Genomic DNA, 16,825 nt, shown 5'->3' with positions numbered 1-16,825 from the left:
TAGGAAAGGGGGTTTAGTTTTAGACACATACTAACAGCCAAGAATTAGCAAGCAAATATATAAACATTAAACATAATCTCTAATTTTACATAACTGAGGTGTTTATAGTTTCAGAAAGCCATACCTCACGATGTGTTTTCTCCCAGTTTCATGTTACAGGACACACACACCTTTTGTTTTGTTTTGCAACTAGCTACAGCAGCACAAGCTTCTTTGAGTATAATGTACAATTTTTCCTTATTAAGGAAAAATTTTCCTTATTAAGGCAAAGAGTTCATTTAAAGACTACTTGCCTTTTAAAACTAGGGGGAATTAAAACTATCCAACACCTCTCTCCAGCCCTGTTTCCTCTCACTTCTTTCCTCTCTCTCCCGCGGTGGAGCTACAGAGCTGTACCTACTTACTATTGCTTCTTGCCCTCCAGTGCTGTGAAGGCAATGAATCAAGGTTGTGGAAGTTGCCTCCTCCTCCTGCCTTTATAATTTATGTGATTAGCCTCCAAATCTGAAAATGAAGGGGAAATCTAGATAGATGTATGTGGAATCTTGTTTCCCTTTTTGTCTCACATACAGTCTTGCTTAAAGGGCCTTTTCTACTCCAACAGAAATCCTGGAGGAATGGAGTCAGTGCTTAACAAGCTCGGCACCAATTACAGTGCAGCTCAGATGTTTATAACTTTTTAGTAAACAGGACTAAGAATCTGAGAGATTAATAAAGCACAACTAAAGCAGTAGTGGATTACAACTCAGAAATTTGTCTTAATCTCTCCCATATTTTTAAAGTAAAAATATTCAGCGAAATGACTCACGTGAGTAAAATGGTACATGGCTAATTTTTAATGCATGAAGTTTGAGTATGAACAAAAATTAGAAAAAAGAACATAAGGATTCCAGGGGCTAGATATAAAAATTAAAGAATTAAAATAAGGACAGGGCTTCCCTGGTGGCGCAGTGGTTGAGAGTCCGCCTGCCAATGCAGGGGACACGGGTTCGTGCCCCGGTCCAGGAAGATCCCACATGCCATGGAGCGGCTAGGCCTGTGAGCCATGGCTGCTGAGCCTGCGCGTCCGGAGCCTGTGCTCCGCAACGGAAGAGGCCACAGCTGTGAGAGGCCCGCGTACCGCAAAAAAATAAAATAAGGACAGAGCTTTCTAGAGTAGTCAGCACCAATTAAAAGGAAAAATAATAGACTAAGTAAAAATCGTACTTAAGTACTGTAGTTGAGAACAAAAATATCAACAAGGTATAAAAATTGAATAAAAAAATAAACATTTGAAGTTTTCTAGGTGAGGTGAGTAGAATGGAAGTTATTTGATAGGTTCAAACAATTTGACTAAACTAATTCAATTAGAGCTACAGAATGCCTAATGAAACAAATTTTATGAACATGCCAAGGATATGCATAAATATGTGAAATAATATACCAAAGTTTATATTCTAAAACAAGTGGGAAAAGAGGCTTATGGTGGTTGGCAACTTTCTCATTGATTAAACAATACCTGTTCCTCTATATCACTAGTTAAGGAACTTCTGTATTTAATAGATCTCTGGAAAATTCCCCAAAGAACTAGTCTAACAGTTAAGTTAAACATAAAACTTGTCATTGTTGTTAACAAAACACTAAATTAGTACCAACCAGAAGAGAAAACCTGAGTGTGTATGTGCACGCATAGTTGAGAATAAAGCAATTTGGTATATTAATTCTAAATGGGTTTTATGAGTTACACATTTCTTTTTTTTGCCATTAATCTACTTTGATCAGTTCCTCACCACCACCACCTCCTTTGTAACATATGCTTCTCAGCGATACAAGCCTGTGCTCTAAAGGCACCCTAGCATTGATAATGCCTAAGATCCCAGGGTACCAAGAGGCACTGTGGGAACATATCCTTGTGGAATGTCTCCCATCTCCTGATACCTGAGGTGCAGTAAATGGGGTGACAGGGTGAATGCCAGGGAACTGAAGCAAGTAGAGTTAGAGTTGGTGTTAAGAACTTGAAGCTGTGGCCCGGATTTGGAAACCTATGAACCATCCATCCCAGGGCTCTCAGTAATCCCATCATCCATTTCATTAGCACTCTTTGTACTCTGCTAAACGCTTTACAGATTAATTTTAATTAATCCTCACAGCCTTATGAGGTAAGTATTCTAATTTTCCAGATGGGAGACTGAGGTTCAGAGACACTGAGTATTTTTCCTAAGATCACACAGAAACTAAATACTAGAGCTGGAATTTGAAACTAGGCCTATTTGATTCTACATTCCTACTTAACCACTAAGCTACATATTCCACCTAACAAAAAGTACAAAGAAAGGCCTTTTCAGCTCAGTAACACATGTGACAAAGCTTCTATGAGACTCTGTGCTCCTTGTTCATCATCTGTCATCTACTGCGCTTAGTAAGATAGCTGGTAATAGTGGGTACCTAATGAACATGTTGAATAATGTGAAAATACACCAGTCAGAAACAAAACATTGGTATTTGAGCGGATCATTCAGAATGATCTTTAGAAATAATTACTAAATACTCTTATGTTTTAATTTTCCTTTATTTAAACTTAAAACATTAAGTGGTATATCAGCCATTTTTCTGGGCCCATGATAGGTGCTCAACTAAAAACTAATTTGAGTTCAACTTCTATATTTCTACCTCTGTGACTTTTTGCCCCTCTGTTTTCCCTATTCCCGATCTTTATGTTTTAATCTCTCCCACCAGTCACCATTTCCTTTTATCAGTTATGAGACTGATAAGTAGACTAACTCAAATCATTTGAAAATCTTCCCGCAAAAAATCAGGACCCCAGAGTAATCAGTTTTCCTCTTTTTGCCTTAACAGATGATGTGGATAAGAAATTTTTCATTTGTTTGGCTAAAAAACAAAACAAAATACTTAATTACCATATTGTAATTGATTAAAGTTTATAGAGCAATCTAAGTTTGTCTAAAAATAAAAGTTGGTTATTCTAGCCATTTATAATTCAATTTACCAAAAATACCTATGTATTTCTAGTGTAAACTTAACAATGTTACTTGTAAAAGAAATGAAATTTCAGGAAACAACAGTTGAATATCCACCCTAACCTAGCAGCAAACCTTTAAGCAATGAATAGCCTAATGGTTTAAGTGAAACAACGCCCCTCCCAATCTAATCTGATTTTAATTTCATGCATCTATTGCCTGATTTCTAAAACATATACAATAGGTTTTACTATTACTATGTTAAGTCTACTACTTTAATGATCTCTCTACCAACTGCCAAATGTTATTTTTTTTGAAGTGAAAATAGAAGAATAAATGGTGAAGATTCCATAGATAATATTTATATAATCACTTAGGTGGCCCACTTTCATTGCCTTCTATCAAACTCAAGGACCTATTCCTTGGTAACATATGGGCAGAGTCTCATAATAAGACCAGGTGAAATTTAGCCACTTATAAATTTATATGCGGGTAAGAGGCAAAAGTGCAAGGGTTTAGAATGTTTGTGTCTATAAATATTGGTAAATATAAATATTAACTAAATGACAATAGCGGCTTATAAATTCATGCTAATTTTGAACCAATTTAATACCACTTACATGCATGTGCTTAGTTGACTTTAGCATTAAGAAGTTAAATCCATATAAGTTGCTCTCTTACTATTTTTAGGAGAACCAAATCATTGAGGTCCATTATTAGTGGCAGAATTGTTCATCCTTTCTATCAGAATCCAACACAGATCACTAGTGGGCAGGAAGCGATTTATAATTTTACTCATCATCTTACTCATTTGCTGATAAAAAGGATGGTGTGAAGATTACAATTCAGTATTTGGCTCTGAATTAAATGTATCAGTGTACTAATCACCACTGTAATAAGTAAAGATTACAGGAAACTCTAGGGCCAAAGGATGACACAAATGTAAAAGACATGATTTCATGAGTCAGGAATATTAATAATTTTATCTGAGAAAATTTGCATAACTCTGTACTTACCTATTTGAGAAAGGAATAGTTAGGTAGACAGCTTATGAAATCCCAGTTAAGCTTTATTTTAAAAGTTACTATGTTGTTTTTATTCTACTTCAACCAGTTGCTTATACCAATCAGAATCAGCAGAACTCATTTTTAGATGACAGAAATATAAACATCCAGATTATGAAAGTCATCGTTTCTTTCAAATGCTTATGTGTTCCCTGATGTGGAGAAAAATATTTAAGAGACAATTTCCTTTTTACAAAATTAGGGCAAATCATTGCTGTGAAAAATATAATTCTACCCAGAATCACTGGGGCAGCTTAGGAATTTGAAGGAAAGTTCTTCCTCGTGTGTGTGTGTGTGTGTGTGTGTGTGTGTGTGTGTTTGTGTGTGTATGTGTGTACTTTATTTTCATTTGCAGAGTGTAAAACACTTTACATTGAAAAAGAACAATGTTAGCTTGATGGCTGAAGGCACTCAGTAAAAAGAATACGAACTGTTAGATCTATGTTTCATTCAGAGATTTGCTATTAACAAGTTCATTGTAAAATTATTTTAGTTGAATGAAAACACTTTTTTTTTTAAGTAAACAATTTTTAACTGCTTCCTTCCTCCCTACTTTCCTCCACCTGGCTGCCCTCCTATCTTTCTGTTACATCTTTATGAGCCCTACCTGTTCTAGCTCACGTAAGAAAAAAAAAAAAAGGTGCCCCAATAGCTGAAAAATTATATTGGTAAAAAGAACACCTTATATTTAAAGGGTACAGTGAGTTACATTGGGGAATAAATTAAATAGATCTAAGTTCCAGGATCTGTGCTTTTGCTCCCATTCTTTATTCTAGTAACAGTGTGCTGGCCTGGTGCCAAAAGTCATGAAATTCTGACCTAAGAATTATGTTGTATCTTGTAGAGCAGTCAACTTGTAATATTATTTTTCTTGAGTTTTGTCTTTTTCTGTGTGGCAGTGGTCAAATAGGGCCTTCTAAACCTCTGGAGAAGTGAGATCTGAATTTGGAGAGGACATGGGCAAGAATCAATCTTCAACAGATAATCTTTAAGTCCAGACCCAGGAATATCAGATCTGAAGTGACAGCATCTTTTCTGTCTTCTGACAAACCTCATCAACCCCAAAAGTTCCAGTTGCAAGGATCCAAGAAAACTCAGTAAAGATTACTTTGGGATCACTTTGTTGTGACAAAATCGATTCATGGTGACTCTCCTGTTATTTGTGAAAAATCAGCTAAAGAAAAGTAACTAGAATATTCATACAACATCAGTGGTTAAAGCTACACTAAAATAAAACTCTATATACTAATTTTCTTCAAGAATCCCTCCTAAAAGAAAAGGGCTTGCTAGGCTACTATAAATACATTATAAAGTGAGGTAATCACATATCTGTGTAAACGCATATAACTCTAAACTTAAATGGAATTACAGTTTATATATCATGAAATGTAGTTTCAAAAATTTCACCCCAAAATCTGTAGCTTAGAGTATAAATAAAAAGATGTGGGGACTTCCCTGGCGGTCCAGTGGTTGGACATTACTCTCCAATGCAGGGGGGGTGCAGGTTCGATCCCTGGTTGGGGAGCTAGTATCCCACATGCCTCGCGGCCAAAAACCCAAGACATAAAAACGGAAGCAATATTGTTACAAAATTCAATAAAGACTTCCAAAAAAAATGGCCCACATCAAAAATAATCTTAAGAAAAAAAAGATGGGCTTCCCTGGTGGCACAGTGGTTGAGAGTCCGCCTGCCGTTGCAGGGGACACGGGTTCGTGCCCCGGTCCGGGAAGATCACACATGCCGCGGAGCGGCTGCGCCCGTGAGCCATGGCCGCTGAGCCTGCGCGTCCAGAGCCTGTTGCTCTTCAACGGGAGAGGCCACAACAGTGAGAGGCCCGCGTACGGCAAAAAAAAAAAAAAAGATGTGGGTACAGAGAAAAAATCATGTAAGACCAATATTTTACCAAGAAAAGATAATCTAGTTATTGCTTACTGTAATGTAACATTTGCCTTTCTTCTTTTTTCACTGTATATACCAGTCACAAACTTGATTATTAATATTAACGAGGCTCCCTTTTAAGTCTGTTACTTGAAGGAAAAACAGAAGTGGTATTATTTCAACAGTGGTATATTTTCACAAACCACAGACAACCAAGAAGAATATATCTTAAGACACATTATTTTCTTCTCAACTTAGCAATGTAACCTAAAAAGGCAGAATAAGCTTCTGTTAAACATTTTTCTTAGTATTGATATAAAATACCATGCTTCTCAGCTTTAAAATTTCAAGATAAAATTCAACTAAGTATTGAATGAAACAATGGTTAACATGTTTAAAAAACCTTTCATGGGAAAATGAAATGTTTGATGATATTTTAACCTGAAGATAGATAGATACACATTTCTCAACCATATGAATCTTATAGCCATATTATTTCCATATTGTGAGTATATTTGTAGTTTTGGTTAACTGCATACCCAACTCAATATCATCATCAATATTATTATTATTGTTTCTTCTGCAATATCAAGATGTTATATATTTTCAGAAATGTTTATTTTGTTTTTATGCCTATGTTTCAAATGTTATAATAAGGAGTTACACAAAGAGATCTATCTTAGAGTATATATAATAGCAGATGAAGAATTTAAGTCAATTAACATCTCTAGCTATAAAGTAGGAATAACACGACTATTCATTCTAATAATTAGACTAACAAAAAATCAGAAAGAGTTAATTAGAATGTGATAATGGGTACAGGGGTGAAAAGGGAGCTGAGAAATCCACTAAAGACTTCAAATTCATATGAATTCACCTGCTTTAAGAGAAATATAACAAATAAGCTTAAAGTGTTAGAGTCTAAAACAAAAACAAAAACTATAGCTAGTCATCTAGAAACATGAAGAAGCATATAGAACTGCAGACTTCTAACAAATAAATAGGAAACAGTAAAAATGAATACTATCAATTATTAAAGGTGCCAGATCAATATAGTAGAAACTCAACAGTTACTTTTTGATTTACTGGTGGAATTAGATTTACAAAAGAAATATGGCTTAAATTCTGACTGTACTAAACTACAAATGTAATGAATTACAGTAATTATAAGTGATATAAATGCATTTCATAATGTGATTATTTTCTGTATATTAGTATAAAATGGAGTTACTGGGTTACATAGAGAATTTTTGTTACATTTTTTAATCCATTGCTTTACCTAATAAAATTTCCTCCTCTATGTCCAGAAGTTAAAATGTCTGTATATTACTTTTATTTATACTGTACTTTTCCAACCTGGCTCTTTTAAAAAAATTATTTGATTGAAAAGTTATCAATCCTTTTCATTCTATAATACCAAAATAATAAAGTATTTGATATAGCTAATTATGGTATTTCTGAGCAGCTTATGAAGTGCACAAAGATTAACTAAAATTCTTATTTCCAAATCCTGGTTTCTTTCAATATAGAATGACTAGAAAAGTACTATCTCAGAGCAAACACAAACGGCAACAAATTAGGTTTCCTCATAATATAAAAATAGATAATTATTTATAAAAATCCACTGACATAGTATTTAGTTCTTTTAGAGGGTTAATCCATTTCTCAAAATAATTTATTCAGAGAAATAACTTCCTTACCGATATAATTCATTTTGTTCATTTTCAGTTTAAGACATTGTTTTTCTTTTTTCAAGTGATAAGCAATGAGTTTTCTCTTCATTTCAGGTAAGTCCTGAAAGATAATTGCCATAATTTCACAGAAGTTAATAAGCATTAGCAATAATGGCATGTTGAATCTTAGTCTCCACTTGTAAGACAACAGCTTCACTTCTTTCAGATTATTTCAGACTATTCCACAAGAGTCTGTCCTCGAGATTAGCACTCTACAAAACTGAAGAAGGTATAGTTTGTCTGCTTTTGCACAGATTCACTTCTTTTCTGGAAAAGCTTCTCTTCCAGGTTTGAGACGCTTAGCCTTCCATAGAAACACTACCACGCTTAGCCATACAAGGCTAAGCATGGTAGTGTCCTACCCCAGGCTACTGTGTACCTACAGTTCAATTAGAACTTTCAAAGACTGAGTTTCTTAAGACTCAAAGAAACAGATGGTGAAATTTTTCCTAGAGTGACAGGTGACTGGAGAAATGTTTGGGGACAAGGTACATCCAAAGAATTATAAAATTGTAGTATTTATAGAGATCTTAAATGTAATAGTTGAACTCCAGTTTGCTGATAGGCCCTCAAATTATAGGCTGCTACTGACTCCACCTTCTCTTCAGGCCAACATTACCTCTTCAAAACAATCCACAACCTTTATGAAGGTTGTGCCTGGGTAGGGATTGAGAGGGTTCCAGAAAATCTGTAAATTTTTTTCCTAGTAATTCTGGAGAAAAATGTATTCTTGCTCACTTAGTCTCCTTAGGGCAGGCCTGACTACCCAAGCACACAGTTTTAGACCTCATCTTATTCATCTTTGTATATCTAGGTACAAATATTTTCAGATGTAAATTTGTTTCAACTTTTGGTCTCTGCAGTATTATTTAGTTCAGAAATATAAGAGGTAGGCAGAGAACCTTCCTTTTATACAGGAAAAAACAAGTTATTATTTCCAGGGTTTTTTTTGTTAAATAATATGCCTCAGGTCACTTTTAATAAACATTGAGCTAGTAAATTACTACTGTTTTCCAGGTACTCTTCTGGGTTTGGGGAATTAATCAGAGAAAATTTGATACATATTAAAGCTCTTGCTTTTTCTAGACTGTATAAAATCTCAGTCCTTGGATTTTAAAAATATTTCGAAACACCCTAGTATTTATAATCTGTCAGATTACACCTGTTGAAAATCAGTAGTAATTTCTATGTAAATAGTAGGATTAGCAAACTTTCAGTTGAATGTTAATAGTCAAGCTTGAAAAATCAATTGTAAAAGTACAAGAAAATTTAGAAAAATTACTGATAATCCTACCCTCTAAAGATAACCATTTTTATGCAATTTTCATATATATGATTATCCTACATATCGGATAAGAATATACAAAAGCCAAAAAAAAAAAAAAAAAAAGAATATACAAAAGACTTGTATCTTATTTTTCCCCTTTATTATACCAAGAACATTTTCCCATATCATTAAAAATCTTGTAAACAATTTTTAGGGCTACATAATAATCCATGACTATAATTCAAAAAATCATTTTCTTATTGTCAGATATTTAAGCCATTTCTCTTTTATCATTGTTATCATAAATAATATACCTGCATGTTCTATTATTTCCTTAGGATAAATCCCACAGAGTAATGCTGAATGAAGGGTATGATCATACTTAAGGTAAAGAAAAAATATTGTCACATTGCCCTCCAGAAAGATTGTACTATTTTACATTCCCACCAGTAGGGTTTACCTGTTTTGCCGCACCATTACTGGCATTGATGAATTTCACTGGATCATAAATTTGCTAATTTGACCATTTTTAATGGGCTACATGTTTAATGAATTATGAGCCACAATCATCAAATAGAAAAGAACATTTTTAAAAAATCAATACAAATAAGGAAAAATATAAAAACTCCAAGAATGGTCAGTATATGATAATGTTCTAGGACTGTAAAAGTTTATTTCATAGGAAATAAAAATGCAAATACTGTCTTTTTGAGAAAAGCTCAGGATGCTATTTAAAGTATGAAACTTATGAAATATCAATTTACTAGGTGAAAAGTTACAGCAGAAAAAATACATATACCTAATGAAAATACAGATAAAATTGCTACTCTGGTTTCAGAAAGCTGTGTTAAAGATGAATGTGGAACTTCCCTGGTGGCACAGTGGTTAAGAATCCGCCTGCCAATGCAGGAGACACGGGTTCAAGCCCTGGTCCAGGAAGATCCCACATGCCACGGAGCAACTAAGCCCGTGTGTCACAGCTACTGGACACAGACCCTGTGCTCTAGAGCCTGCGAGCCACAACTACTGAGCCCACGTGCCACAACTACTGAAGCCCACGCACCTAGAGCCCGTGCTCCGCAACAAGACAAGCCACTGCAATGAGAAGCCCGTGCACCGCAACGAAGACCCGATGCAACCAAAAATAAATAAAATAAATTTAAAAAAAGATGAATGTGGTAGATTGCAAGATTTGTTTGCAATAACTGTGCATACAGGACATAGTTACTATACAAAAGAACCTCTCCCTTCTGAAGCTGTAATTTTAGTGTTTGCGTTAAGAACTGGCATGTCTGCTTTTTTGCAATCTTGCTTTGCTTGAGGTAAGTGTGTGAGGACTGTCTGAACACAAGAGATCTGAAGAGATTGTGTTTCTCACAATTCTCTTCTGCTTTCAGTTGTAGTTGGGACCCTGTCCCTAAATTACATCATATCATTAGTTCTACAAAGAATTTGTATTGCTCTCCAGCCCACTAATTCCCTCCACTCCCTTTTTTAACTACACAAAAGACAAGAATTTCTAAGAATAAAATCAAGAAATCTGTACTCAAAATTTAAGGCAACTTCAGTAGAAACTTTTTGGTTTGGTCTTTGTTTTCCTAATTAAAAAAAAAAAGTTTTCCTGGTTCAAATTTTTTCCTTAACTGCTTTCGTGGAAAAAGAGATGTGAATTGTGAAATGAGATTTACAAATTAATACATGTTTTTAAAAATTGGAAATTACATACACAACTGGATAAAAGAAACTTAAATGTCCATTGATTGACTTAATTGGATTCTGTCAACATTACTTTTTGGTCACAGATAACTTTTGTGTCTCTCAGACAAAAACTTTTCTCGAGCACTGTCCCAAACAACTTTGATATTAACTATACATTAGCCTCCTTCAAAGGAGTTTCCCCTTCCCACAGCCTCAGGAAAAATATCACGGCACATAAAGCTTTTAAATGTATCTTGTCCTCCTGAAGAGACTGTTTCTGGTTCGTATCCCTCGCCATGTAGTGACACTAATCTTCCGCACTGAACTTGTAGTTGCCGCCAGCACACGCCGCTCTCATCTTTACCCATGCTACAACCTATGCAAAGAATGGCAAAGGTCAGCACCTGGCTCAGGCATGTCACCTCTTCCAGGAAGCCCTCAGGAACATACTTTACCCTGTCTGGATGTGCCCCCGCCTCTGTGTTCCCTATAGCACTTCTCTCGAATTTTTTTTTTTTTTTTTTTTCAGTACGCGGACCTCTCACTGCTGTGGCCTCTCCCGTTGCGGAGCACAGGCTCCGGACGCGCAGGCTCAGCGGCCATGGCTCACGCGCCAAGCCGCTCCGTGGCATGTGGGATCTTCCCGGACCGGGGAACGAACCCGCGTCCCCTGCATCGGCAGGCGGACTCCCAACCACTTGCGCCACCAGGGAAGCCCCTCGAATTATTTTTATCTATTTATTGGGCTTTCAACCTCATAAAGACAGATTATTTTTGCATTTGTCTTTTACCTCACATCCTGGGACTTCTTAAAGCTAACTGAATGACTGTCTCCAACTTCCCCACATAATGTGAAGGGTTATCGCTGTTTTGTTACTGTCCTCCTTCCAGAGCCCACTTATAGGAGACTGCTTCTACCACCTATCACTTGGTGCCAGACAATACCTCCAGACCTACTCCCATATATTACTTTTTTTGTTTTTTGGAATTTTGCCTTTTTAAAAAAAAAATTTTTATTTATTTATTTATTTATGGCTGTGTTGGCTCTTCGTTTCTGTGCGAGGGCTTTCTCTAGTTGCAGCAAGTGGGGGCCACTCCTCAACGTGGTGCGTGGGCCTCTCACTATCGCGGCCTCTCTTGTTGCAGAGCACAGGCTCCAGATGCGCAGGCTCAGTAACTGTGGCTCACAGGGCTAGTAGCTCCGCGGCATGTGGGATCCTCCCAGACCAGGGCTCGAACCCGTGTCCCCTGCATTGGCAGGCAGATTCTCAACCATTGCGCCACCAGGGAAGCCCCATATATTACTCTTAAACGTTATAGAATAAGTTGCGCTCCTTTTCATCTACCTTCTCTGAAGAGTTTACGCCTCTAGTGTAACTTCAGCATAGCTAAAGAAAATAAACTCACTCGGTTGAGCTCATTCATAAACATAACTCAGTCATAAACATGATCGCGCGTGCTTAACCTGGGGTTGAGAGAATCGTGAGAGGCGTTGAGGCTGGGTTATTTTATGGTACTTCAAAGTGTGGGTTTTGACTATAGACTTCCTCGTGAAGAACTCAAAGCGGCGTTTAAAGCACTTGAAACGGAAAATAAAGAAAGCAGTGGAGAGAACAGGGAGGTGATACTAGGAAGCTTAAGTCGCAGGACAAGCTGGGAAAACGGAAAGCGAGGTCGAGAAAGTTTACACTTTGGGGAAGACGAGTTGCAACCTATCTCGTCTCCCACGCTGCAGGCCGCCTCGCGCGCGGCGCGGAAAAACGGTCGGCCACTCCGGGCGCTCTCCCGGGCTCCTGCTGTCCCCGCCCGCCAGGCAGTTTTTATCCAGCGTTCACACCCACTGAGACGCTGCGAAGCACGCAAAATTAAATTCCAGGAGGCCGACGGCCCAGCCTAGGAACTTCCGCGTCATTTCTCTTTGTCTAACCCCCCTACGCCCGCTCCTCCCAGGGGTCAAGAGCGGCCCTCACGCCCAGGCCAAGCCAAGCCAACGCCCACGCGCCGGCGGAAGAAAAATGCCTGCTCTGGCCCTAGTTCCTACTGGCCACCAACTCAGAATGAATTACCCCGCCCCTACGAGCTAGGTTGGTGGACACACTAGGAACTGGACGGCATTTCAGGCCTTAAGAACTGAACGATGGGCCGAAGTAGCTCCCCTCTCGGCGCTCCCCTTCCGCGCCTCCTCCCGGCGCCACGCCCCAGCACTTCCTTCCCCACCCTACTTGGGAGTCCGCTCTGCTTATTGGCCGCGTGTCCTGCCAATCCAACGGACGTCGACGAATCCCGCCTTAGGAAAGGCGAAGATCGCGAAAACGCGTGGGGCGCGAGCCTAAAGCCCCCAAGCCGCCGGTTGCTAGTGAGCCTCGGAGGCAACTGGCCACCTGGGGCGCGTGGGCGGAGCCTCACTTGCATAACGTCCGCCCGTCGCATCCTCGCGCGGGCCGTAGTCCCGCCCCTCACCCATCTAGAAGTCTGTTGGGCCGCAGGCGGGTCACTCCGGCCCAGGCAAGCCTGTGGCGGGCGGTCCCGAGAGCGGATTGGCTCTGAAGGCGGCAGGGAGGCGACTATAAGAGTGGGGAGCCGAGCGAAGGGAGAGGGAGACGGTTGTTACTCTCACTGTGCTTGGTGCGAGGCGACCGTTACTTGAGGCCGCGGATTTTCTGCCCTAGGTGTTGTCGTCTAACGTCGCTTGCCTGTCTCAGTCAGAATGTCTGCCCGCGGCCCGGCTATCGGCATCGACCTGGGCACCACCTACTCGTGCGTGGGGGTCTTCCAACATGGCAAGGTGGAGATCATTGCCAACGACCAGGGCAACCGCACCACCCCTAGCTACGTGGCCTTCACCGACAGCGAGCGCCTTATCGGGGACGCCGCCAAGAACCAGGTGGCCATGAACCCCACCAACACCATCTTCGATGCCAAGAGGCTGATCGGTCGGAAGTTCGAGGACGCCACAGTGCAGTCGGACATGAAGCACTGGCCATTCCGGGTGGTGAGCGAGGGAGGGAAGCCCAAAGTGCAGGTTGAGTACAAGGGAGAGATCAAGACCTTCTTCCCGGAGGAGATCTCCTCCATGGTCCTCACTAAGATGAAGGAGATCGCCGAAGCCTACCTGGGGGGCAAGGTGAAGAACGCGGTCATCACCGTCCCGGCCTATTTCAATGACTCGCAGCGCCAGGCCACCAAGGACGCGGGCACCATTACGGGCCTCAACGTGCTGCGCATCATCAACGAGCCCACGGCGGCGGCCATCGCCTACGGCCTGGACAAGAAGGGCTCCGCGGGCGGCGAGAAGAACGTGCTCATCTTCGACCTGGGCGGAGGCACCTTCGACGTGTCCATCCTGACCATCGAGGACGGCATCTTCGAGGTGAAGTCCACGGCTGGCGACACGCACCTGGGCGGTGAGGACTTCGATAACCGCATGGTGAGCCACCTGGCGGAGGAGTTCAAGCGCAAGTACAAGAAGGACATTGCACCCAACAAGCGCGCCGTGCGGCGACTCCGCACCGCCTGCGAGCGAGCCAAGCGCACCCTGAGCTCGTCCACTCAGGCGAGCATCGAGATCGACTCGCTCTACGAAGGCGTGGATTTCTACACGTCCATCACCCGTGCCCGCTTCGAGGAGCTCAACGCCGACCTGTTCCGCGGGACCCTCGAGCCGGTGGAGAAGGCGCTGCGCGACGCCAAGCTGGACAAGGGCCAGATCCAGGAGATCGTGCTGGTGGGCGGCTCCACTCGCATCCCCAAGATCCAGAAGCTGCTGCAGGATTTCTTCAATGGCAAGGAGCTGAACAAGAGCATCAACCCTGACGAGGCGGTGGCCTACGGAGCCGCGGTGCAGGCGGCCATTCTCATCGGGGACAAGTCAGAGAACGTGCAGGACCTGCTGCTACTCGACGTGACCCCGTTGTCGCTGGGCATTGAGACGGCTGGCGGCGTCATGACTCCACTCATCAAGAGGAACACCACGATCCCCACCAAGCAGACGCAGACCTTCACCACCTACTCAGACAACCAGAGCAGCGTGCTGGTGCAGGTGTACGAGGGCGAACGGGCCATGACAAAGGACAATAACCTGCTAGGCAAGTTCGACCTGACCGGGATTCCCCCGGCGCCCCGCGGGGTCCCCCAGATCGAGGTCACCTTCGACATTGACGCCAATGGCATCCTCAACGTCACCGCCGCCGACAAGAGCACCGGTAAAGAAAACAAAATCACCATTACCAACGACAAGGGTCGTCTGAGCAAGGACGACATTGACCGGATGGTGCAGGAGGCGGAGCGGTACAAGTCGGAAGATGAGGCCAATCGCGACCGAGTGGCCGCCAAAAACGCCGTGGAGTCCTATACCTACAACATCAAGCAGACGGTGGAAGACGAGAAACTGAGGGGCAAGATTAGCGAACAGGACAGAAGCAAGGTCCTCGACAAGTGTCAGGAGGTGATCAACTGGCTTGACCGAAACCAGATGGCGGAAAAAGATGAGTATGAACACAAGCAGAAAGAGCTCGAAAGAGTTTGCAACCCCATCATCAGCAAACTTTACCAAGGCGGCCCTGGCGGCGGCGGCAGCGGTGGTTCAGGAGTCTCCGGGGGACCGACCATCGAGGAAGTGGACTAAACTTGGACTCGAGTCAGCGTAAACCTCTTTTCCTTTCTTTTTCCTTTTGTTTTTGTTTTTTCTTTGAAATGTCCTTGTGCCAAGTAGGAGATCTATTGTTGGAAGTGTTTAGCCCGGTGTATGCATATGAAAGGAAAGGTGCAACAACTTAGTTTAATTATAAAAGGTTAGTTCTAAAGTTTGGCTTTTAAAAACATTATTTGAGGTTTCTCTTTAATGCATTTTGCATATTTGCTGACTTGAGCGTTTTTGGTTAGCTTAGTTTGTACATGGAGTTTTGAGATGGGAAACCTGAAGTTTGCACACATGTTCTGTGGAAGCTTGGTAACAATAAAATATACAGAAGCTTGAATTGTTTATTTTTATGTACTACTTTAAGAGGAAAGTGAACATTGCAGTAATGTTAAGGACAGGCATACTTTTTATAAACAAATGCATAAGTACAAATTTAAAAGTAAAGCTGAAATTGATCTAAAAATTATTGTGTTGGAGTTTTCAATTTTCCCTTCTTACTGTTTTACCCATGTTAGTCTTTAACTAAGATATTAGTAGAAGATGAAATTTATCTAACTCAGTGTTGCCTAATTTTCTGATGAGGTTCCTGCTTTGAATTACCAGCAACTTAAGGGGAAAAGATCTGGGTAAACGTTTTCCCCCCTTTTAGTACAGAAACCAGACTGGGGTCTGACAGTATACCCAAACTCCTAAGGCTTTGCTTAAGTATTCAAGTGAAAATCCACCTGAATATTCCAACAGAATACAAGGTATGTTCCAGGGTTAAGTACACAAAGATTCTTTCTCTAAACGAAAGCTGGGGCAGGTGTTGTCTTCTGATAATAGCCCAACATAGTATGAAACAAGTTGCTTTCTGCAATATACAGGTGCCTGAAACAAGATCCAGCAGGCAAACGTTAAAGCCACTTAATACTGACTCCAAATTTAGTCAAATTTGTTAACTTTAATTTTCTAGTAAAACAGCTCAACTTCTGGGCTTATGGCAAATTCAAGAAGAATATGTTTTCAGCAGTTAAATTACTTGCAGGTTAGAGGAAGATAATATAGTTTTTTCTTCTGATTTGAGAATCATAATGCCTTTTCAATACCTGCCTTAAATGACTAGAATATATTTCTTTTTTAAAAGACAAACTGCAAGATAGTCCTGTATTTCGTCAATATACAACTTGTCCATTTTCCAGTATTTCCGATTTGAGATTGTCACAGATAGGAATATTACAACCCTTTGAGATCCACTATCCTGGGCTTAAGCTTTAAAATCCATATCCTTGTTGGGGGGGGGGGGGTTCATATTTTAGTGGAATGACACATCTGCTTTGTTCTGATTGATTCTCTTTAAGGAGAATGTGGAAGAAATTCAGTAAAAGCTGATTGGAAAATGCATAGTTAACCTAGTGTTTTCACCATACAGACATTTTAATATCTTCTTCCAAGTGATGTAGATTTGCTTCATGTTGCTCATAACAGTGACTTATAGAAGCTAATTTTTAATTTAGTAGTGGACACTTCCATATCATGCAGAGATTAATTTTTGAAATAATATAAAAACGAGAGAACAAAGCAGCCTAAAAATATTGAGCTTTAGTAA

The 16,825-nt window shown here is 40.5% G+C and overlaps 1 protein-coding gene across 1 annotated transcript; it reads left to right on the top strand.

The window, feature by feature from the left end:
• Positions 1 to 13,305: 13,305 nt before the first annotated feature.
• On the top strand, positions 13,306 to 15,597 carry HSPA2 (heat shock protein family A (Hsp70) member 2; the record flags this gene model as incomplete). Its single annotated transcript, XM_082833403.1, has 1 exon — positions 13,306 to 15,597. One exon carries the CDS (start codon positions 13,306 to 13,308, stop codon positions 15,220 to 15,222), a length of 1,917 nt encoding a protein of 638 aa, XP_082689529.1. The 3' UTR covers positions 15,223 to 15,597.
• Positions 15,598 to 16,825: the final 1,228 nt, after the last annotated feature.

This window comes from Leucopleurus acutus (assembly GCF_964270905.1).
Source record: "Leucopleurus acutus genome assembly, chromosome: 1".
NCBI classification, from domain to species: Eukaryota; Metazoa; Chordata; class Mammalia; order Artiodactyla; family Delphinidae; genus Leucopleurus; species Leucopleurus acutus.
This window is presented reverse-complemented; position numbering and strand designations above follow the sequence as displayed.